The 22,904-nt window shown below is 54.1% G+C and overlaps 8 protein-coding genes across 8 annotated transcripts; 5 read left to right on the plus strand and 3 right to left on the minus strand.

Moving 5' to 3' along the window:
* Positions 1-299: 299 nt before the first annotated feature.
* On the minus strand, positions 300-5,894 carry QC763_123140 (uncharacterized protein; the record flags this gene model as incomplete). The annotated part of the gene is made up of 3 exons (XM_062908878.1): positions 2,009-5,894; positions 1,220-1,922; positions 300-1,159 (listed from the first exon to the last, which is right to left on the minus strand). Exons 1-3 carry the CDS (start codon positions 2,024-2,026, stop codon positions 300-302), a joined length of 1,581 nt encoding a protein of 526 aa, XP_062772042.1. The 5' UTR covers positions 2,027-5,894.
* QC763_0027270 (uncharacterized protein) lies at positions 4,527-5,496 on the plus strand (the record flags this gene model as incomplete). The annotated part of the gene is made up of 2 exons (XM_062905474.1): positions 4,527-4,699; positions 5,337-5,496. The coding sequence occupies 2 exons, from the start codon at positions 4,527-4,529 to the stop codon at positions 5,494-5,496; spliced, it is 333 nt and encodes a 110-aa protein (XP_062772043.1).
* A 521-nt stretch (positions 5,895-6,415) lies between the features above and the next one.
* On the plus strand, positions 6,416-8,944 carry QC763_123150 (uncharacterized protein; the record flags this gene model as incomplete). Its single annotated transcript, XM_062908879.1, has 1 exon — positions 6,416-8,944. The coding sequence occupies one exon, from the start codon at positions 6,416-6,418 to the stop codon at positions 8,942-8,944; it is 2,529 nt and encodes an 842-aa protein (XP_062772044.1).
* A 1,251-nt stretch (positions 8,945-10,195) lies between these two features.
* On the plus strand, positions 10,196-12,456 carry QC763_123155 (uncharacterized protein; the record flags this gene model as incomplete). Its single annotated transcript, XM_062908880.1, has 3 exons — positions 10,196-11,567; positions 11,631-12,221; positions 12,272-12,456. The coding sequence occupies 3 exons, from the start codon at positions 10,196-10,198 to the stop codon at positions 12,454-12,456; spliced, it is 2,148 nt and encodes a 715-aa protein (XP_062772045.1).
* Positions 12,457-12,805: 349 nt separating this feature from the next.
* HOS3 (histone deacetylase) lies at positions 12,806-16,366 on the minus strand (the record flags this gene model as incomplete). The annotated part of the gene is made up of 1 exon (XM_062908881.1): positions 12,806-16,366. One exon carries the CDS (start codon positions 16,364-16,366, stop codon positions 12,806-12,808), a length of 3,561 nt encoding a protein of 1,186 aa, XP_062772046.1.
* Positions 16,367-17,479: 1,113 nt separating this feature from the next.
* Positions 17,480-18,798, plus strand: QC763_123170 (uncharacterized protein; the record flags this gene model as incomplete). The annotated part of the gene is made up of 3 exons (XM_062908882.1): positions 17,480-17,843; positions 17,910-18,236; positions 18,298-18,798. 3 exons carry the CDS (start codon positions 17,480-17,482, stop codon positions 18,618-18,620), a joined length of 1,014 nt encoding a protein of 337 aa, XP_062772047.1. The 3' UTR covers positions 18,621-18,798.
* Positions 18,799-18,937: 139 nt separating this feature from the next.
* On the minus strand, positions 18,938-19,684 carry QC763_123180 (uncharacterized protein; the record flags this gene model as incomplete). The annotated part of the gene is made up of 1 exon (XM_062908883.1): positions 18,938-19,684. One exon carries the CDS (start codon positions 19,682-19,684, stop codon positions 18,938-18,940), a length of 747 nt encoding a protein of 248 aa, XP_062772048.1.
* Positions 19,685-21,290: 1,606 nt separating this feature from the next.
* Positions 21,291-22,759, plus strand: QC763_123190 (uncharacterized protein; the record flags this gene model as incomplete). Its single annotated transcript, XM_062908884.1, has 3 exons — positions 21,291-21,472; positions 21,540-21,790; positions 21,841-22,759. The coding sequence occupies exons 1-3, from the start codon at positions 21,386-21,388 to the stop codon at positions 22,757-22,759; spliced, it is 1,257 nt and encodes a 418-aa protein (XP_062772049.1). The 5' UTR covers positions 21,291-21,385.
* Between the last annotated feature and the right edge of the window lie 145 nt (positions 22,760-22,904).

Here is a 22,904-nt window from a genome sequence, read left to right on the forward strand (position 1 = left end):
GCTCCTGCTGTTGAGTGTGCGAAGGCACCTTATCTGAAGCAATGCAATGCCATCAGTGGTGGAACCACTCGACAGTTCACAACGCGTCTTGATGAAAAGGCAGGGGGTTGACATCACGTGATGCATTCATACCCCTTTGTAAGTCCTGCGATCTTCTCTCACTTCATCATCACACACATTTCTCATCCGAACATCCCGTTCATATTACGTTAAATTATGATATCAAAACACGACATTCCAAAAAAACTCGTCATGGTAGAAAAGAATACAGCTCATACCTCGTCTGCCTCGCCAGCATTCTACTTATAGATAGCTCCGTTGCCGTTGCCATTCGCTGGTTGCTTCCCCTCCGCAACTGTCATTCCGCTCAGCGACTGTGTGTCAACCGACGACTTTCCTCCGTCATTATCAATAACAGCTGCACCGCCATCGCCCCCGCCCACAACGATAGACTCGCCCTTCGATGTCTTGCCCACAACCATACCCTTGGCCACGCTCTTGATCAGGGCCCTGCGCGAGACGCCCGTTACATCAATGTAGACCAGTCCGACATTCTTGACGCCACCACCAATCGACCTGCTCACCTCTCCTGCCTCGGGTCCCCACTTGTGCTGAACGACAGTTGTGGCGGCATCTGACGTCGACGCAAGCAAGTGACGTCCGGCCTGCTCTACACCGTCCATTACAGTGGAAAAAGCCATCATGCTCTTGTTCAGGATGCCTGGCTTATATGTGTCAAGCGGTTTGCCGTCCGGGCCATACCCCTTGTGACCAGTGGTCGCCTTCTTGCCATGTCCACCGAGCGTCGCTCCGAGGTTCTGTGCAACTTTGCCAATCTGGCCTACCGTTTTGGCCGACAGAGTGGCCGCACCGCCAGTAAAGGTGCCGATGCGGCGGATGTGCTCCTTGGTGGTCGGCTTGAAGGTCATGGGCTTCGCAGCAGGCTCGGATCGCTTGGTGTAATTGTCGGCCTGGCCTTGGAGAAGTTTGGCAACCATGTCGGAGCCAGTGATGATGAGCCGTGAGGCGGCGTGCGCGTTCGATACAAGGAAGGAATTCTTGTAGGCTGGATGCAGCTCTGCATCCCACAGCTCAGGGGAGATAGGTGCCACCTGAACATTCGAACCACCATCGGCAGGGAGCGTGATCTCGACCGGATCTGCAACATCACAATGGTTAGAAAGGACCCGTTATGCCGTGCCACACGGTTCGGACTCACCTTTCGATCCAGGTTTCAGGGAACTGTGCTCAACAACCTGGAAGTTCTCGGCAAGCTCGCCAATCACGCTGCCGTCTTCTTCATCAACCAAAACGATCTGTCCTGGCGCGTGAGCGGTGTTGGAGGGGCTTCCACGCGCATAAGCCTCGCCAGGTTTGAAGTCTGCTGGGTTATACGCGGGCAACTGTTCGCCTGTGGCGACAGCCGCCTTGGAGCCAGTACCCCCGCTGCTGACCTTCTGGTCGGTGTCCTCCCACCACTGCTTCTCGCTTTTTCCATGAATTTTTGGGGGCGGGGCCCTCTCGAGGAAAGCGGTGCATTGCGCCAAAATGGTCTCGAATGTGTCGACGTCCTCCTGGATCCCCTTTCGGCTTTGTACAGAGGGAAACTCAATCCTGGTGAATGCGCCGCTGTCCGGCCCCAAATCCCACCGCGGAATCAGGTAACTGGTTGGCGGCTGATGGTAGATTTGCGTGGTGGCTGGCAGCGGAAGATCGAGCTCAGGGGGCAGGTGAAGATGGAGGTAGAAGTCCTGCTCGGCATTTGACGTCTCCGGGTCGATGGACGGGTCGGCGAAAACAGAGCTCGTAGGAACCATCAGCAGCGACAATGTCTGCGGGCCCGTTGGCGTGAGGGGCTGCTCCTTGCCATTGGCGATATGGTATGCCTTTACGCCATTGATGGCATACAGCAGCTTTGGATCCTGTGGTTGGCGCATGGGATTAGATTATGTGTTTTTGGCGGATTGGGGTGTCTGTGAGATCGATGTGGCCAAGGTAGGTTGCTCACATTGTGTCCAGAAGCCATTACGTCGGCTGTCCTTTCAGTTAATATGTGCCGATATTGTCGCCGCGCGATGATGCGGGATGTCCTGGTGTGTCGCACTCGAAAAAGGGGCGATGACGCTGCGACTTGGGCTTCTTTATCTCAGCCGTCAAGTCGATGAAATCACCCAAAAACCGCTCGTCCGGGAAGATTGGTGTATGGCAAGAATAGCTCTGTCGCAATGGCACGATTTGACCAAGAAGGCGGGGTTAAATCACTTATCACTTTCAGTTCTTGCCCCAACGAACAGTTCCAGTGTTCAAAATAGCAACAGCGAGACACCAGCACCCCGCGCAAGAGGTCCCAGGGCGCTTAGAGAGCTCCCCTGTGTGGAGCATGGGCGCGAGGCCTCGCCCTTCAAGGGCGACGTCATTGGTTTGCCGCATGAAATCAGAGCCTCCAATGCCACAAGATACACCTCTTGCATCCGCCACCGTGTCTATCATGAAACAGGGAACAAAAGGTGGAGAGTTTTATGCTCTGGTTAGCTCTGCATCTTTTCTGATCTTCAGATATAGTTACTGATGACGCATTTGTTTCACCGTTGTCACCTGCAGGGAAAAGGGTCGTTTATGCTTGAAAGCCCGCTCGCTGTAGCGTACACATATAGAACCCCTGAGCGAGCTGGTTGCGATCATGGAACCTCCGGTATTCTCCCCGCGCTCCATGTCGGTAGTCGGCAACTCCAGGTGTTCATCCAACTCAGCGTGGCCGACGGATGTAAGGTCAACTTTGGGCCTCGCGTGCTCTGGCCGGTGTTTCCTTTTGTATGGTTTGTGGCGGCGTCCTTTTTGCTGGGAGTGCGGGGGAGGGGGGTACAGTACTTTGGAATAATTAGGTTGTGATGGTCTGACTGGCTGGAGTTTGAGCGTGCAAAGAGTGGTTGATGGCGGGGCACAATTGTTGGTTACATAGCCAGATCGAGGGTGTTTGGGTCACGAAGAGATCGTGTCCCGCCCAACCTGGAAGACTGTGCAACTGTGAAGGAAACAGCCCAGTATCTTGCGTTGTTCAACTCGAAGCTGTCATGGGCTGAGCTGCTTTCCACAGGCTCTTCTAGATAGGCCTTCCCTAGCCTCATCCAAGGCCCAACTTGAGACCCGGCTTCTTTAGCATACTGAACAAGGTGGTAAAGTAGAGTTCGGATGCCTGAGTGCAACCTGGAAGTCACGATCGAAACTGTTTGAAAATTCCGAGGAAAAGAGCGTCGGGGGAGCTCGACTCGATCGAATCAGGGGCGCATTTCCCCGTTGCCGAGTGGCTGCAGGCACTCCCGATTCGGCTTCTTCCCTGCGGCGGGTACCCATCAGTGTGCAGTTGCCGACCTGCAGTGTCCTCCCATCGTAGCAAAGCGTGAATACCCAACAAATCGAGGCATTTACCGCGAGAAAAACGACACTGCTTATAGTAGGCTTCTTCCAGGTCGTCGGTCTTTGATTCCGTTGGATTCCAGCCAACGGGGAGGCTTTCCGGCTTTTCAGGTGCTGTTTTGTTTTCCCGTACTCCGTATCTCGTCACTTCTTACTCCTCACGCATCTCCCGTCCCCTGTGCGTCTGCATGGCTCACAGATCGTCCCTTTGCGGACGTACCGAAAAGCCCTCTTCTCTTCCACCGCCCCTCTTGGAAAACAGGAACCCGTTGCGCTTGTTCCACCGTCCTCGGAACACTGACCTGACGGACAAGCCCAGCCTCGTCTTGTCAGCAGTTCCACCACAGAGGAGTTGCTGAGAGTCGGTCGTAAGCGACGTCGGCGGTCCGCCCGCCTCAAAACAGGCGAGTGTCCACATGCCGTTCGGCCCTAGAAACGATCCAGATGCCGGCCCTTTGGTGGGAGGAAGAGATCCTGGCCGGGAGTTCAGGGGGGCAGTCTGTGAGCCAAATTGTTCTGCAAAACATAGATTGATAATGGGCGTAAACGAAGGGTTTTGTATTCAGGTCAACCACTCATAAGGCTTCGTTGCTGTTCCGTGCCGTGCCTGACTCTTCGACGCCGCCATCTTCTTCCTGTAAACAGCGGAAGCGGGGTGTTGCTCGAAAGCCGTGCCAAGGTCAAAGAAAAAGGCGCTAACCCAGGGCCCCTCTTGCCGACATCTCCCTTACCTGAGGGCGTTCTGTGGCCCGTGAGAGCGTTGAGCTTCCCAGTTTGGAGACCTTGCGGTGGTGTTGGTTGGTGGTGTGCCACGCCCAGGTTGCCGTTGGTCAATGCGCCTAGTACCAAAGAATGTCATTGTTCTCAAGACGAAGATCGTTTCACAACCTATCTAACATATCAAATATTGGGCGGATGTGTCAAGGGTCGCGTAGACTAGAAAGTACCTGTCTTCAAGCGTGGAGTGCAATGCTTCTTGATACCAGGCAGGCCCCATTGTTCGTCCCTGATGTCAATCCGTGACATGTCAAACTCTGACCGTGGGTGGCTGCCCAAACCCTCAGCCCAGGCCAGCCCAGGTGCAAAACTTCGCGATATGGTAACCCGGGAAGATGCTGTCCGAGCCGTCCCCGGAAGGGCTGTTGACTGGCTCTTGGCTAGATGCTAGCTTCCCCGTTCCTCGATGGCAGATGGCACTTCATCTTCAGGGATTTGCCTATGAACAGTCCAGCAGGAGAGGTCTCTGCGACTCTGCTCTGTGGAATGCCAGTCCTCACTCAGTGCCGTCAAATAAAAAGACCGCAACGGGCCACTTCTTTTTTTTCCCCATCGCCTCTTTTTTGGGATTCCCCGTCCGTTCCACCACGTCCAGCTCCAAATAGCCCAGGCCGAAGAGATATCGAATCGCCGTCAACGACACCAACCAAACCCCCGTCCGTTTTCCGATCGATCCCCAAACATCCCGTCCACTGCCGCCCCCGTCAGGTATCCGTACCTACGCTACAAAAAAAAAATCCCTGACCTGGAACTGTCCACCCTCGCTCTCGGAACTCGGAGCTGCTTCGCCTGACACTGACGCACCCGACCCTGCCGACACACTGTTGCTTGTTGGCCGTTGCTTGCTGTTCCGAATTTCTCTCGATCTGGATGTAGGTTATCTGAATTATCCTTTTCCCCCCCTTCTCTAGCCCCTTAGCTGCAAGCTGCGTCCACCCTCACGGCTTGTGTTGTTTGTCTGCACCATCGTGCCTCTGTGCAGCCAGTAGCATCTCGTGTGCGTCCCAGTCCCGCCCAAGCCCAAACACCACCGCGCCGTTTCCCGCCCGCCGTTTCCCACCTCACCGTCTTCGTGCTCCCCGACTAGATCAGCTTCCAAAGGCTCTCTTCTTATCAAGCAGCATAGAGGCTAACCAGCAAACTAGTCGACCATCCCGTTGCGCGTCCCACTGCCGCTCCCGCTCCCGCTACCGCTACCGCTACCTGCCGTACGGAGTATCCGTCGGCCGCAACCACCACACGCGCGCAACCTCCACGACCCACGACCCACGACCCACGGCCTGGCCCACGCAGCAGGCTAGATAGCATCGGCATTGTTAGGATCGGATCAAATCAACAGCTGCGTTTCGGCGTCACATTGCTCTTCGGGTAGACACACCCTTTTTCTCGCTATCTGTGGCCCTTGACTCGTCCGGCCGCCCGCGCGCGCAAAGGACGGCTACGTGCATTTCTTGTCGACGCTGTAATACCTTGTGCCAACGCCCGTTCGACTGTTCTGGTAGCACTGGCCCGTCCGGGAAACCCTCTCTGCCACTTGTCTGCGCTGCCTCGACTGGGCTCCCCCCCTCCCTCCCCTCTCTCGCGCCGCCGTCGTGCTTCCGTCTTGCCGTTGCCCGCCCTCACCCCCTCCCTGATCCTATCATCTGGGTATCTCGCCGCGCTCCCTCCGAAGTGTGAGTACCTTCCGTACCCTATTTAGTCCCGTCCGCTCTTCGATCCGCCCGACGACACCGACTACCTAGCCTCGGCTCTCCTCCCCCTCCCCGTGCCCTGCACATCGCTTTCCGCCGAGCGGTCTCTCTGCAGTAGCAGTCTGTTGCACTGTGGAGTGTGGCCCAAGGACGGCCTTGTTTCTTGACAGCGCCTGTATCAAGGGGTCCCCTCGCGAGACCCAACCGCCGTCACAATTGCGTCCCAGCTGCGCATCCAGTCCATCCTATCCCCGGCCGATCCGTCGGAGCAACCTCCACCGAAACGAAAGTTTCACGACGCCTTTGCCGGACCGGCGCTGGAACCATCTCCCGCACCCACGGAGTGGCCTTCACCGGCCCCTCCACCGCCCTCGGACCCGGCACCACCAGACCGGCTACCGAATATTCGACAGCCGCTTCCACACAGCCCGCCGCGCCCCTCTGCGGCCGGGGGCGGGAACCGCGCTCAACAACCAGCTCCGAAGCCTGTCGTCGTCCCTGACGATGACAGCCGGGCATCAAATTCGGCTACAATGATGGCTGGCAGCCCCAGCAGTCCGGGCACTGCGGACAGTCGACGGGGAGCCAATGCGAAGCGGCCAGCTCAGCGGTCCAGCATTGCGTGCCAGAGCTGCCGCAAGTCAAAAATCAAGTGCAACAACACAGGTGGCGATTCGCCGTGCGACACTTGCATCCGAAATGGCAAAGAATGCACCTATCCAGAAGCGCCGCCGGTGCAGCCTAAGCGCTCAGAGCCCCCCGCCGGTCCAAAGGCGGAGCAGGGCACTGAACGCAAGCGGGTGCGGAGGATGGAGGATATCGTGAAGATGGAGGGTGCCGTGCCGGCCGCTATGATTGCCGAGGATGTGCTATCGATGCCGTATCTAAACGAGGCTGTTTGGTCACAACTGTTTGACATATACCGGCTTCACTTTGCAACCGAGTTGCCTTTCCTGCACTTGGCAACGTTGAAGGAGAAGTTGGGGAGCAGATTCAGGGCTAAGCCCAGCGATACATCCCCAGAAATCAATCTTGTGCTGCTAGGCATTCTGACCTTGACGGCGCGCTTCCACCAGACCTTGGTATCATATGTTACCGTGCCAAAGAATGCATCAAGCGCTGCTGCAACACCAAAACCGCAGCCCCCTGGACCTGACCTCAAGGCGTCTGTGGCGTCGGAGTACTATGCCGAGATCCTGACTAAAGCTCTCGGCGGGCTGAGGACCAGCATGACGGTGGCCTCGGTGGAAAGAGTTCAAGCTTTCCTCATGCTTGGCTTGTACGAATGGAGCCAAGCGGTCCCGAGAGTTGGCGGCATGGCTGCGTGGATGTATGTCGGTGTGGCTATCCGCATGGCCCAGGCCTTGGGTCTCGGCCATGGCGATGGGGAACCCGGAAAGAAGTTCAGCATGCGACCTGCGCTTGCGAGAGGGCCTAGCATTCCTCACTCACAAATGATTATCGCCAAGGAGATCCGAAGGAGGACCATGTTCAGTTGTCTGATACTGGACCGTCTTTTGGGCTGTGGTAAAGACCGGGTGTCCACGATTCGATCTGAGGACCTCCGGATTCAGCTCCCATGCGCCGAAATGTCGTTTGATCTGTCAGAGGACGTCTTTACGGGATTCTTGAACCCTGTCCCGGGAATCGACAAGAAGCGGCCTATCAGCGACAGTGTCCTGGGGCGTTTTGTACGTCTGGTTGACCTTTGGGGCGAGATCTCACGGTGGAGCTTTGCGGGTGGTCGCTTCACCGAGACGGAAGCTCCATGGCACTCGGCATCGAAGTTTTGCCAGCTGCGCGAGAAACTTGAGGGTTTCTACGCTGATCTACCTCCCAACTTCCAGTGGTCGGACTCTAACTACTACAAGCACGAGAACCACCAAGCGAGTAGCGTGTATGTTTCGTTGCATATGCTCGGTGCTGTTTGCAGGATAATGCTTCACCGGGAGTATATCCCGTTTATCCCCATCCGCTGTGACAGGCCTGTGGGTCCGCTCGACGAGCCCGTGTTCACTGAGGGTCAGGAGCCGGCCGGCTTCTGGGACACCAGCGCCGAGGAGATCTTCCGTGCGGCGAGGGACATTGTTGACTTGGTGGAAATCTGTGGCGACAAGCTGCCCATGTCAGCACTGGTTTTGTTTTCTGTCTGGACTGCAGCCTTTGTCGGTATCTACGCCGTCCATTTTCCCCACATGGACACCAAGGGCCACATGCTCCCCTCCTTTTCAGGTGATCTTGAAATCACCAAAAACGGCCCTACTGGGACAACCTTCTCCACCCTCAAGCAGATGTCCCGGTGGTTGAAGCTGGCCGAGACGTACTGCAACTACTTCCGTGAGATGGCTTGCTACTACGAAAAGGTCAAGTCAGACTGGGACAAGCACAGCGGTAGGCCGGGCAACAACGAGGGCAAGCTCATCAGCGTGCGGTTAGGCGGTGGCGGTCTCGAAGAGTGGCAGAAACAGAGTCGAAAGATCATCAATAACGGTGAGATACTCGGCACGGGCGGCCCAGACGACAAGCAGTCCTCCCGAGACAGCACCGTCGAGCCGAATTCCCACCAACAGCAACAGCAACAACAACAGCAACAACAACAACAACAACAACAACAACAACACCACGAAGAGAAGCCCTCCCGGTCAACTTCATTCACCCCGATCAACTCTTCCAACCACCCACCCCAACCCTACCATCATCAGTCGCACGACTCCAACGGCAAAATGGAAGACAACGCTGACAACTGGCGCTTCCACCCACATCACCCGCATCAACCATCCCCTTCTCAGTCATCTACCACGATCCCCTCGCCAGAAATGCCCATGGTTTCCTTCCCGACGCTGCCGCTGGGGTACTCGTCGAATGAGATTGTGAGCTATGTGGCCGAGGCGCAGAGCATGCCCTGGTTTCATGCTCCCGGGGGGATCGACCAGTTTGCGCACGGGACAAAGGAGAACGAGACGCTGGATAACGGGAATTTGTTTTGGGGGAGTATACCGGAGGCTATCTTGATGGGGGCTGGGCCCGGGGGCCAGGCGCAGATGGGTGGGGGTTTTGCTTAGTTGGGTAGGGATTGTGGTGAATGACCATGCATGTGTGTGCTTTTTGCAAGGGGCGATGTGCTTTTTGAGAGAGAAAGATGGTGATTTGGTGGGACATACATTGATTGAATATGGATTGGAATTTTTTTTATTTTATTTTATTTTTTGATTATTTATCCGTGTGCTTTTAGTGGTTTGTCATCTGTTTGTTGTGTTTTTGTCAAGTTAAGGGCGGCGGTGGGTATATGTTATCTCGCATTAGGGGTTCAAGGAGCGGGGGGGGGGGAAAGTAGAATGGGAAAGAAAGCTTGGTTATTTATCACTTATAACTTGAGACCGAATTTTTTTTTTCTATTTCTTTTTTTCACGCGCTTGTCTGTTCTATGAAAAAACTCTTCTCTGGCTTTTGGATTTGTTTTTGGATGCGTGTACGAAAACAAAGGTTACGGACTTTGGTTAGGTAGGTAGGGTATGAAGGGCAGGTTTCATGTGATCCACATGTTTGTTTTCATGATGTTCTATATGACGGTGCTCTTTAAATGGGCAAGGCTGTGGTCGATGTGGTTACTGGTTTCATGGGAGGGCATTTGTTCTTGAAGCCCGGTTTTCTTTGTGGTTTGGCAATTACCATCTACATGGTTGGGGAAATAGAGGTGAACGTGGTGGAAGTAAAGAACGGCCACCTTCAAGAAGAGTTCGATACCGGGGGCTGTGGCCTGTGTTTACGTGGTGAAACATTAGGTTGAAGCTGGCTGTTCGAAAATATTGATAGGAAATTTGGGGCGGGGGTTGGCGTGAGCAGGGAAAATGACAGAGTCAATGACCAAGGGCAAGTTGTGGTAGGGTGTGAAGAAAACTGGCGTTGGTTTTAAACACACTTCTTTCAGCACAAAAGCCAGTCCTGTCGATGAGGTTTTGTATTGGGCTTTATTTCCTGTTTCTCGCTGGAACATGTATTTTTGTTTCTCTTGAACTGTGTAGGTAGGTAAAGTTACACTCTACGTGTACAAACCTCGTCTTGCTTGTTGCTGCTTTGTCAAGGTACATGATGGCTTGCCGAATGCGGCCAGGATAGGTAGGTAAGGTATGTTCGACCTTTGAATTCCAGTACCAAGTCCATCAACGAGAATCCGGTCTTTGTTTCAGCATGCTGCTAGATAAACCCAGACGAGCAAGTCCACCAAGCTACCGTGTTGCACCTGCAAAGAGCTCGACAAAGTTTCCACAAAACCAACATCCTGAAATCCAAATCACTTAGCCAGGGCAGCAAATATGCCACCGGAAAGATCACCGAGGCCCAGCAATGCTGGCGTAACTAAAGTTCCTGCTGGCCCCAGTAATGCTGGTGCCTCTGGTAACACCATTGTGTACGCTCTCCAGAGGTTGACAAGAAGGCAAGAAAGAGAACTTGCCGACAGATTAGCAGGCACGATCAACGTCCAGCACGCTCCTGTTAGAGAGGATCACACTCGCCCTCAGACCCTTGAAGAAGCGACCTACAGGAACGTCGCGCTCTTCTTGCCGATCGAGCATTGGCCAAACCAAAGAAATGTCGAATCAGCAGCTCACAGAATGCGCGCCGCCCTAACGAGCAATCAAGCGTTTAGATTTCAGAATCTCGGGGACCCTCTAAGGCAGCATTGGTACGCAGATGAGGAATCGGGGCGAACAGTACAGCAGATGTACAAGGGGTGGAGTGACCAGTTTGATGAGAAGCTTAGACAGACACACCAAAACATCCGGGCAGTAGCCAACGAACTCGGCATGACTGACGAGGATAGCCAAAACAAGGTTTGGAAGAGAATGGAGAACGTCTTTGGTGACGCCGCGAAGATTAAAAGGCTCGAAAAGGAACTCGCCTCGACGAAGGAGCTTGTTGAGAGTTACCACACTCAGTACAACTTTCTAGATCCAAAAATCGAGTCCAACGCTAGGAAGATAGAACGACTTCAGACGGACGTCAAAGCCAAGGACACGCTCATCAGCAAGGCGGATGCAGAGAGCTACAAGTACAGGGTTGACTATCGTCTTCGCATGCTCCTCCAGCATTGGGGAATCACGAATGGGGATCACCTGGACCCAACCCGGTGGCAAAAGTATGACAATGCGAACCGCTTTGCCGCGGAGTTTCAGGAATATCTCGACGACGTGCTGAATGGCATACCGACATCTAGCGGCAACCTCCTGGTGCAGGTCAGGCCGCCCATCGGTGTCAAGCACCTGATGCGTGTGGCCTCGGTACACCGAACCGTCCACGGGGTCGACCTTCTGGCCGACTGCCGAGTTGTAGCTCTGCGACTTGTTTCGGCTCGACATGATGAGGCAAACACCACCGAGGTGGGCCTGTTGCCCAAGGACCTTGAAGGTCGTTCAGAGGGCGAGACGTTCAGCCAGGTCTATGTTCCTCCTCCGCCCCCTCCAACCGTATCAGCGGTGACGACTGGCATGGCACAGTTGACGACCTCTAGCCAAAGAGCCCAGCTCACGGAAGAGCAGCGAGAAGAGAGGGCCCGGGCGATCAAGATGGAAGCCCAGTTCTTGGTCGAGCCTGGAGTTACAAACGAGGAGCGTACCTGGCAAGCGCTGTTCGACGGGACAGTCCTTCAACTATACAACCTGGACGCCATCGCCTGCGAGCATATTCGTAAGTACCCATCTGTGCCGGGGAAAAGCTGGTGACTGACAAATAAATCCACCTCCCCAACAGTCGTAGCCTTGACCGGACGCAAATCGCTCACCAGTCGACAGTTGGAGGAACGCAACATACTCCAGAGCCATGTCGACTTCATTAACAAATGGGCTTCCATCATGGAGATGGTGCACCTCTACGCCAAGAAGGCCCAGCTCCGTCCAGGCTCGTGGAAGCTGTGGGGCGGGCACTGGTTCAGAATCCGAAACAGGATGACGGAGCAATGTTTCGGCGCCCACGATACTCTCGCACCCGGCCAGAGCCCTTGGTCGAGAAGGACCAAGCGCGGTCTCTTTCACGACTACGTCGGCCTGTTTGGACAGACGTGCAAGCTCTTCAACCAGCCCGCCTTGCAAACTGAAGAGTCGTTCAAGAAAGAGCTGCACCGGCTCGACATGGAACGCTGGAACCTCTACCGGTATGCCATTCAGACATGGACCCATGGCGACGCCAGGGGCGGGATCAACGACAACGGCCAGTACCGCGGTAGTCCGCCAAAGCCCACGCACCCCAAGAAGGCCAACCTATGGGCGGAATGGAACTGGATCTATGAGACCGATCAGTGGAAGTATGCGCCACGGCTAGACCCCAAACAGCCTCCTGGAACTCGTAAGTGTTGGCAAGTCTCTGGTGGACTTCGATGCTAACAGCACCTCTAGCCGCCCTTTGGGACCCCCTCATTGGAACAGAACCCTTCAAAGACTTCAGCCCTTATGGTCCTGTCAGACTCGCGATCAGGTTCGAGGAGCATAACAACCCCCACGCGAATACGTGGGGGATCGTCAATAAAAAGAAGCACCCACCAGGATGGGATTTACAGAAAGCGAGGCTTGGGGTCTTTTGAATCCTCCACCAAAGAAAACGAAGTTCGTTACATATTCTACAGCCTGAAAACTAAAATAAAATTATCTAAAGTGTTTTCATATGAATACAGACAAGCAGGCAAAGAAACAGCCAAGCGCTCTTATAGTGCCCCACTGTGAAACAGGAGAAGTAATCCGACTGAAGAGAAGAGCGAAGTCATGGATAAAAAGGAAAAGGCCGATACACCGAATACACAACTTACTCCCATGCCGTGGTCAAGGAACCCCTCAACCTCCACGCACGCTTTTCCTGTATAAAACAAACTCTCTTGCAATGTTTCTTCCAGACCTGATGTGTGGTATTGAAGAAAGACCAACATCTCCCGACAACTATCTGTTCTCCATCTTTTTGATCAGGTTCCTAACCGGCGAGTTTTTCACAGCAGGCGTTCCCACCCTCCCAGCGACGGGTGGAGGCGGTGACGATACGGGCGTCTGGGGTGGCCCTGGCGAAAAGGGAATTGCCCCGGTGCTACTAAAGACGGGCAAATCTCCTCTCTTCATCGGGGCCATGGTCGACACGGGAGTGGCCACGTTGGGAGGCAGCCACTGCAGTGGTTGCTGTTGCTGTTGAACATTCGACTCAGGGGTAGGGCCATCAGGATGATAATGGACGAACATATCCATCGGGGTTGGAGTTGAGGTAGTCCTGTGGGGCGAAACTCCACGAACGGGACTCGAGAAGGTGGGAGTGACAGAACTCATAGCGGAGTTGGAAAAGGTTTCAGAAGCCGGGTAAAGCGGAGATGCTGGCGATTCTGAAGGTTGATAATGGCCTGGTGATGATAAGGCAGGCAGAGGGTAGTTCTCTTCGGCTGACGCAAGGGGGCTCGAGACAAAGGTGGACTCAGTGTCGGATGGGGTGGCGGGAACCGTCTGGTTTTCCGGTGGTTGAACTGAGAGGAGAGGTTTATTTTCGTTCGGCTCGGTAGGCACCGTCACAGAGATGGTATCTGTTGCGGCAAGTTTGGCTTGCGCATTTCGTTCCCGTTCCCGAGCGTCACGCACCGCCTTGGACACAACAGTGATCTTAATCTTCTTCATGTCTTTCGCCAGCTTATCGACTTCGTCACCACCCTCGCCACCGGACTTTGGAAGTTCGGGTGCTGCCACAGCGGGGGCACCAACATGTTTCTTGGAAACTCTTGGGGCTTTGGGAACAGGCTCCTTCTTGGCTGGGGCCCGAGTTTTTCTCACATTGATTCCGGAAGCATTGGTCCGAACACTTGCGACAGAATCAGATCTGACATGCTCCAACCTCGAGCCGGCACGTATCGGTGCTGTAGGAAGTGGCGGTGCCGAGTCCACAGTCTCCGACACCGCTGTCGACACCGTTGTCGACGCAGTACTAAGTCGCCGACTGGGGGGTGGTCTTTTCTTCTCCGTAGCAAGCACTGCTGGTCCGGCGACTGTTTTTCGTCGTGATTTGCGATCATCGTCCTCGTCTTCCAAGTACGTCGGCCTAGTTTTACGCTCTCTTAACGACATTCTGGTGGGTGCTCGTTCTACAATCACCGGAGGAGGAACGTCAACCGGCATAGTCTGTGGATCTGCATCTTCTGCACCTTGAGCCAAGGCAAACTGACGTTCGCGCCGGGCTCGAGTTGCCTCTGCGCCAAGCTCCTCATGAGTGCAGCTGTCCGTCTGTCGTCCTGATGGGATCAGCAATCTGCTTAGTTCGAGAGCTGCTGTGGTCCACGCAACGTCAGGTGGAGGAGGTGTAGGCGCCCTGTAACTATGGCTGTGGCTGTTTGGTACGCCGAAACCTGACACACTGCGGCGAGTATTCTTTGGAGGCACAGCTGCTCTAGCTGCTGATGCTTGTGTTGGCGAAGAGTAGGTGGGCGGAATGACATTTCGAGGCTTCCTGATCTCAACCGAGGGGGCACTGATGGCGGCTTCGAGTGCTTCAAGCTCTGGAACAGACCACCACGATGGGTCGTACTGACGGGCTCGGTCCTCTTTTGGTGGGTTTCCTTTCACAGCCTCTACTGTGCCCAGCTTCTGGCCCATCTCGTAACCAAGTCCAGAGGGAGCTACCTCCTGCTTGGCGCGGGGACCATCACCAACGAGACCACATATGTGGCTCAGTACCCCCGAGCACAAAGCCCGATCGCTGTAACCGCCTTCCAGAACGCTGATAACCCGCCCCTCCACACTTGTGCCCTCTTCGGCAGCAATCTTGACGACGTCTCTGGTTAGTCGGGCATAGAATTCAGTCGGGACATTGACGTTGTGCCGTTGCATGCCGGGGCTTTCCCACTCGCTGGCGTCAAAACCGGCAGACAAAAAGATGGCGGCTCTTGAATTCACCCCCTGAGCACGTAGTTTCTCGGTCTGGACCCTCAAGTACTCCCGAGTCTTGTCTAGCAAAATCGAGTATTTGGACTCGTACAATGCCCAAAAGTCGGCCTCCGTCTTCCATGGCTGCAGATGAACATTCCAGATACTCTGGCCGTGCGCGTTGTCGATGCATATGCTGGCGTTCCTAACCTTGTCTTCATCGCCCATCTCGCACGGGTAAGAGTTGATGTCGTGCAAACTAAAGTACCCAATCGATGTTTTCTTCCACCAGGCTGCATTCTTACCCAGCCCAGCGGACCTCGCATTATGTAGCCAGGCAATGGACTGGGAGCCATCGCCGTGATGAAGGTCGAAATCGATGATCGCCGCGTGGGTCAGACCGTGGCTGAGGATGGCGTGCATGATACCGACATGAACATTGTTTATCCAGCAGAACCCTGACGGATAGGAGCCAGAGCAATGGTGACCAGGCGGTCGGATGGCAACAAAGGCCCGCTGTGGCCCCTGGGGACGAAACACGGCATCGACCGCATCACATACACCCCCCAATGCTCCCTCGAGAGCCTCCAAGGTTTCTGCGCAGAGATATAGATCCCCCTCATGAAGCTTTTGAGGAGCGCCCGTGTTGGCCCCACGGTCGATATCTGGTCGCTGGAGCTCTTTTCCGTTGACGGCCAGCTTCGATTCGGCCGTCTCACACATGATCTTGAGCTCTTCCATCCATTTCGTACCGTGGACATTGGTCACCGTCTGGGAGGTTAGCGGAAGTCGCCTGTCGCTTTTTTGTATTCGAAAAGGTATTGTGGGCAGCTGCGCCGGGTTGGCCTCTGGGGCAATTGGAAAGTCCCCATCCTGATGTCGTTCGCCCAGCCGGACATATGCGGCCGATACACCCAGGACACAGGCCTTAACCCTTTCTGGTCGTTCGACAATGGTGCTGAGCTGCGCTTTCGAGGTTTTTGGTCGCGAGAATCTGTGACCGTAGCAGGCATCCTGAAGAATGACAACCGTCTCGGCCGGGCGGTTCCAGTCCGGCCCATGGAGGGCCTCTAGCTCGGCTTTGAAGTGGGCATTCGCGACGGCTTGCGGAGTCAAGATGGGCTTCTCTGGAAATTCGGGCGACATGCTTCTCAGTGGTGATCTGGCGGACCTCGATGGGGTTGGAGAGAGGATGCTGGCGGAGCTTGCTCGACGGAGTGGCGTTACACCGTTGACCGAGCGGAGCGAGTTCGTCGAGGCTTTTCTTAGTAGGGCGGGAGTGCCAGCCCTGGATGGTGATCTGACGGAGGAAGAGTTGGACAGCGGACTGCGCATGGCACTGCTTGGTCGACGCGGGGAGCTCTCAGAAGGATAATCATACGAGGAGGTGGGCTTGAGGGGGCTAGGCCGAGGGGCGCGGGGCTGCCTTGCCGGCGATGAGGTGGTTGATATGGTCAGGTGTTGGAGCGACTGGGTCAAGTCGCTTTCTCTGGGACTCTTTGAGCCATCTTTGTTGCTTGCGGGCCTGTCTTGCTGGAGGTCAACTTGAGGTTGGGAGGTCCTCTTTGGACGAGAGGATAACTCAGACAACGACGCCGGCGACGCCATTATGAATGAGGTCGGTGTTGATGCAGCTGCTGCATGGGGCACAAAGCCGTCTTTCTCGTTTTGAAGGCCAGGAAAAAGCCAAAAAGTGATTTATTCTGTCTGATGTCTCGAACAGCAGCCGGCATGAAGTCATTGGTCTATGCTTGTGGTGGACAGCTGTAAATTGGCTCCAATTTGGCCTCCCTGTGCCCCCCACAAGCTCCTGGACTTGGCGCAACAATCCAGACCGCGTCACGCGTCAGGACGTCATAGCAATGCCCGTTCACGTGACAGGGAGCTTTAGGCATTCTTGGTAGTGTGAATTGCATCTCCTGTAACCTCCAGAGTCCTTCGGTGGAGGTTTTCAGAAAGTTATCTGACAGCGCCTCGAATCTGTTGTCTCCTGTCGATATCTCTCCATCCATATTCACATCTGTGGACAAGGGCTCCCTGCCGATGGAGCACCCGGCCTTTTGGATCACTAGGTCATCGCTGCTTTGACCAAGCTTCTGGAAGCATGCATGAGCAAGTGCCGGCATCAACAGGTGGGTACTGAAGCACTGTTAGCAAGAACAGCGCATCACTGGCACAGATTGGCAAGGGGCACGAGTACTTTGAGCATGAATATTTCTCTCATTCGAGGTGGTCAGTTGAAGGATCTCCATAAGGCTATATTTCTGTCCGCATTTCCCTGCACGTTCTACAAGCAAGCACTAAGGAGTATTGACTGATGAGATGCCAAGAATATTGAATGCAGACGCGGGGTAGCTACACTTCATTGCCGTCACCCCCTTCCCGTCACCCCCAATCATATGCTTCCACAGCCTTCAGGCCAGGCGTTTTTGTCGCCAGGAGCATGCGGTGGCCTTCCAATGCATTTCAGCCGCACCCTAACAGAACAAAGAGTCGGTCATGGAAACCCTACCGAGCCCAAACAAAACAGAGGCGCCATGTGGCAGAGGATGAAGAGCTCGGGACTTGCTCGACGATATTTATTTCAGCTGGGCCACAATATGCGAGACCCCAGTTTCGCCCTTGAGATTTCCATAGCTACTTAACTGAAGCTATGTCCTTCTCTCCATTGTGCCTGTGACCGTTCTTGGGCACTTCTCGCTGGTTTACCAAGACAACGGAATGATGGTTCGGAAATATCTCCCAGTCATTGCCCTGGTGCAGCCAGGTGTCGTCACTGCGATACTTGAGCAATATGTCGAGGTAGTCCACACCATCGATGTCCAGGCCATACATGTCAACAATTTTCCACCACCAAATATGACTGTCCAAGCAATGGCACTACAGGCAGGCGTCACGGCTTGCTCTGTTGCCAATCTTGTGGTCACATCATGTGCCAGCGCTGGTGCTCTCGCTACAACAGCTCCACTCGGGGAGATGTTTGACTGCTTATGCTGCTTCTCAGGCACGGCTCTCTACCCAGCATACTCGTCATGTGCATCATACATCTACAACTCAGTGGAGGGGGCCACTTCGGCCTTTTCAGGTATGTTGGCTGAGGCTTACTGATATGTCACTGGAGGGCCACGCCACTAATTGCCCCAATCACCAGCAATGTCGGTCATCTGGGATGGTTGCCTTTCTGTTAGTCCCATCTGTTCCAACCGTCCAACGACCCCAAGGACGACCACAGTCGATGCCAGCACCACCCGAGACGTAGTGACTGCTGGACCTTCATCCACCCCCAGAGCCTGCGCCTCCTTCGCCAATATTTTACGATCCTGCTCAAGCAAGATCCCCAACTTCACCGCTATCTCGGACAGAGAGCTGGCAGAGTGCATGTGCTACGACCCTTTCGGCTCATATACGACCGTCGCGGAGGACTATGCGAGCACCTGTGCTGCCTGGGCGACAACAGGCAGGTCGACTGATTACAGCAGTAAGCAGAAGCAACCAGTCGTGATATAGTTTTATGAGGTTGAGTCTAACGTCAAAAACAGTCTTTGCAGCGTTCACTACATTCTGTGATGACTACCCACCTGGTGGAGCGACCATCAGGGGAAGCGGCGGCGGCGGCAATGATAATGGCGACATCATCCTCACCTCTGCCGGAAGCCGAAGCCTGGGGGGCAATGGCAATATTGTTGATCTCATCCCGACTGCCTCACCGACTGAACCTCCACCCAATGACGAAGAATCCAACACAACCCCGACGCCTCCACCTTCGCCCTCTGGACCTTCCGGCGCCATGTCCTTGCGAGATGCAAGATATGGCCTGCTGAGCTGGATCATGCTGGCTTTGTCGGCATATATGCTCTGTTGAGAGCATGCTGAACACATGACACCAAAGAGCAGATCAACCTCATATGAGAACCGAATGGACATGGCGAGGTATTTTAGAAGGGTTTTCATAATATCCAATAATCCGTACCCCTAATATGTACACATGACCCAGTATTTACAACACTAAATACAATATTTGTCCCTGTCTATCCTCCTTATCCCCCTCCCCGAATAACCTTCTAAACCAGCGCTGTTATATGCCGAAAAAACCGAGGAAAAAAAAACCAGAAGCCAAACAAATGCCAGAACTTGAAGCAACCAAAAAAAAAAAAAAAAAATGCAAAAGAAGGGAAATTATCACCCGCAAACCCCAACCACACCTCCAGCACAACCCCCCCAAACCATCGCCTTCGGCACAAGCTCCAGCCCATTATACTCAATCCTCCCATCGACCCACTTCTCCTTTTCTTCTTCCTCTGCCTCCTCCCGTTCAACCTTTTCCCCTTCACCATCCTCCTCGACCGGCGAAGGAGCAGGCAGCTCATAACAAAAACTCTCCCTCACCCTCTCCATAATCCCCATAATCTCCTCCTTATCCCCCCTCGGATCAATCAGCTCAATTGCCCTATTCCCCCTACCACCATTACCGCTGCTGCTGCTGCTGCTGCTGCTCTCTTGCGCATTAATCACAAGATACCCCTCCTCCAAATTGGGGAACGACTTTAAGAAGGAATATTTGTTGTACACCTCCCACTCTCTCCTGATTTCTGAGCTGACATAGTCGACAGCGACTTTGGTGATGAGCTCCAGACAGATGTCGGCTGGCGGGGAGGGGGTGGAGTAGCCTAGCGGAGAGACAGGACGGGGGTAGTACAGGATGTCGGTGCCGGGGTGGAAGTAGGTGTTTATCAGGGGGAGGAGGACCAAGGAGCGGAGGGATTCCTGGCGGGATTCGTGGCAGACGGAGAGAAGGGTGGGTGGGGGAGTTGGAGAGGTGAAGGACTGGGTGAGGACGACGACGCGAGGGGAAAGGGCGAGGCGCCAGATTTGGAGGCGGAGTTCGGCTGGGAGGAAGGGGAAGAGGTGAAATTCATCGGGGGCCATCCTTGATGCTGTGGTTCAGTAGATGGTGGTGTATAGTATCAGCACAGGATATGGCGCAGGTGTGTGAAGCTTCCAGGTTGGGTTCGAAAACAGGCGTGTATGAATCAATCCAAAGCGGCCGGAGGGATGGCAACCTGGCTTGAGAAAAAGAACCGATTAAATAGTACACAATTGGACTTGTCGAGATGTCGTGAAGGTATCTCAAAAAAACATGAGAGCGTCGCGAATGAGAGAAATCGTGTCGGGGTATCCGCTTATTAGAACCTCAAATAGAAACGAACCACGAAACAAAAAATTGACGAGGCCAAGACACAGCTAAGCAATGACCAAATAGATGAACGGCTCTTTTGTGCCCGTGTTGTATTGTGTTGTCAGGTCAGAGCCGGTCAGGCTGGTCCCGAGGTCAAAACTGTGCTTCCAGTGGAGTATCCTTTTTCGTTGTCTAAAGTCCGTGGTCATTTGACAGCACTTTTTGACACTTGGATGAAGTCTGAGCACACACACACGACGCAAGCGCAAGGAATAGCCTAGAGTTTTATAGTTCTGATCACAATGCAAACAAGGGAAAGAGTTGGCCAGGTCGGACAACCTGAGAAACAACCATTCCCAAGCTTTCCAGCTCCGATTTGATGTCATTATGCGCCGAGGCTGGCGCAGCAGAGTCGGTATCTCTGGGCAGCGCGGCTCGGATTTTGCTAGTGGTGAAGAACAGGGAAGGGCCAAGGGGTCATGGGTGCGGGAGCGCTTGTTCGACGATCTCCCTGAGTTGAACCGAATTTTTTTCTACATGGCGAAGGAAAAAATGGACTCGGGATGCAACATTATAGCCGAAGTAGGAGGGAGTACAACAAAGAGGAATAGCCAGATATTGTTGGTGCCCGTCGCCGGCAATGCGTCCCGGCAGGAGATAGAAATCGCCTGATTTTGGGCCAGAAGGATCTTTGACGTTGGTCATTTGGGACTTGGGCTCGGGTTGGGGTTAGCTGGGCAGAAGTGGGGCATCAATGGAGAAACCTGAGGGATCCAAACAATCTCCTGTAGTTCCAGGAAAGTTGCCATATCTTCAACTTGGCCAGAGTTAAACATCCAGTTCAAGCTTCGGGCGTGGTAGGTCATGTTATCTTCGGGTACTGCTAGGTTGCGTTTGTGGTGTTCATTTGACATTTGTGCCTGTTGCCATAGCGGACCGCCCTCCAGAGAAGGAGACAAGGTGGTGACCAGACGATGAATGATAGTTGTGGCATATTGCTCAATCATGCCATAAGGCTCCAAATTGAGTACCGATATGAGAAAACAAAAGCCACTGTTCCCTGGTTGCGAAATAGGAGGGATTTATGCCGGTCTTGTGGGTTGCGGAAAGGTGCTGGTATCTTTTCTTGGACGTGGCCGTAACTGATGGCTCTTGAATTCAAGACAGGAGATGCATCCATATGGGCCAAGATTACTGATAATCTAGACATATGTACATACGGCGATACGTCACAATCACAACAGCTTGGAAGGGTCCAAGAGAGAGTCATGGTGGGGCATGGGTTGAAGATCAAATCGAGGGGTAGCCTTATGGATCCACCTTAACCGTTTGCTCCACTCGACTTTTGGAGAATTTCCAGGCTTGGCAGCGGGTTCAAAGAACGAGGGGCATTTTCACGAGCAACAGTCGACAACGGCTCACTTGGCTTTTGGTTGCGGTAACGGACAGGAATGTGGGCAACTGCAAGAAGAATGGCTTCTACGACCAGATCGGCATCCTCTGCCGCCCTCACTTTTGAGCTGGTGGGAAAGTGCTCTGTATGTGCAATCCCTCTCCTCTCCATGCTGCTGGACATGCCTGACAACTAATGCAGATATCTAACAGACAACCCGTGCCCGCGCATCCATCTTGACGCTGCCCCACGGTCAGGTCAACCTCCCAATTTTCATGCCTGTAGCCACGCAGGCTTCACTCAAAGGACTTACCCCCGAACAACTCGAGGCAACTGGATGCCGTCTCTGCCTCAACAACACCTACCATCTCGGCCTGAAGCCTGGTCAGGAAGTCCTTGATGCTGTAGGAGGCGCGCACAAGTTTCAGGGATGGAATCACAATCTTCTTACTGATAGTGGCGGGTACGTGGCCAACTCTAATCATGGGAAGCAAAATAGCTGAGATGTCAAAGGTTTCAGATGGTCTCGCTACTCAAGCTGGCCAACGTCACCGAGGAAGGTGTGCGCTTCCTCTCACCACACGACGGCAGCCCTATGCTCTTAACCCCCGAGCACTCGATGAGCCTCCAAAACTCGATCGGATCCGACATTATGATGCAGCTGGACGATGTCCTCGTCACTACACACCCAGACAAGGCGCGCATGAGAGAGGCGATGGAGCGCAGTGTACGTTGGCTTGACAGATGTATCGCTGCCCACAAATACCCAGAAAGGCAGAACCTGTTCTGCATCATTCAGGGTGGACTGGACCTGGAGATGCGCCGGGAATGCTGCCGCGAGATGGTCGCCCGTGACACACCCGGTATCGCCATTGGCGGACTGAGCGGAGGTGAAGCAAAGGATGACTTCTGCAAGGTGGTGGCCACTTGCACGGAGCAACTACCAGAACTCAAGCCGAGATACGTTATGGGAATTGGGTACCCAGAGGATCTTGTGGTCAGCGTGGCGCTGGGAGCAGACATGTTCGACTGCGTGTGGCCCACACGCACTGCGCGGTTTGGGAATGCCATCACCAAGCATGGTGTACTCAACATGAAAAGAGAGATGTATGCCGCTGATTTCGGGCCCATCGAGGAGGGTTGTGGGTGTCAGTGCTGCAGGCCTGTCGGCCAAGAAGGGTCGCTGGGCATTACAAGGGCATTCATTCACCACAATGCCGCCAAAGAGACAGTTGCGGCGCACCTGCTGACACTGCACAACGTGTGGTATCAGCTGGATCTGATGAGACAGGCCAGAGAGGCCATCATTGCTGACCAATTCCCGGCCTTTGTCAAGAAGTTTTTTGTTGGACTGTACCCTGATGGACAGAGCTATCCATCGTGGGCAGTCAACGCATTGCGTGGTGTTGGCATCGAGTTGCTAGAGAGGTGATGTAAAGGTATAGACAAAATTGAATAGATGTACAAGATACCCAAAATATGTCTCTAAATCACTTTACATACTAGTAACTAGGTAATCAGGGGTAACTTTGCATGACAAAGGGTTAGGGTTGAAGAACTCGGCCTTGGCATGAACT

Source organism: Podospora pseudopauciseta, chromosome 1 (assembly GCF_035222475.1).
Source record: "Podospora pseudopauciseta strain CBS 411.78 chromosome 1, whole genome shotgun sequence".
Lineage (NCBI taxonomy): Eukaryota > Fungi > Ascomycota > Sordariomycetes > Sordariales > Podosporaceae > Podospora > Podospora pseudopauciseta.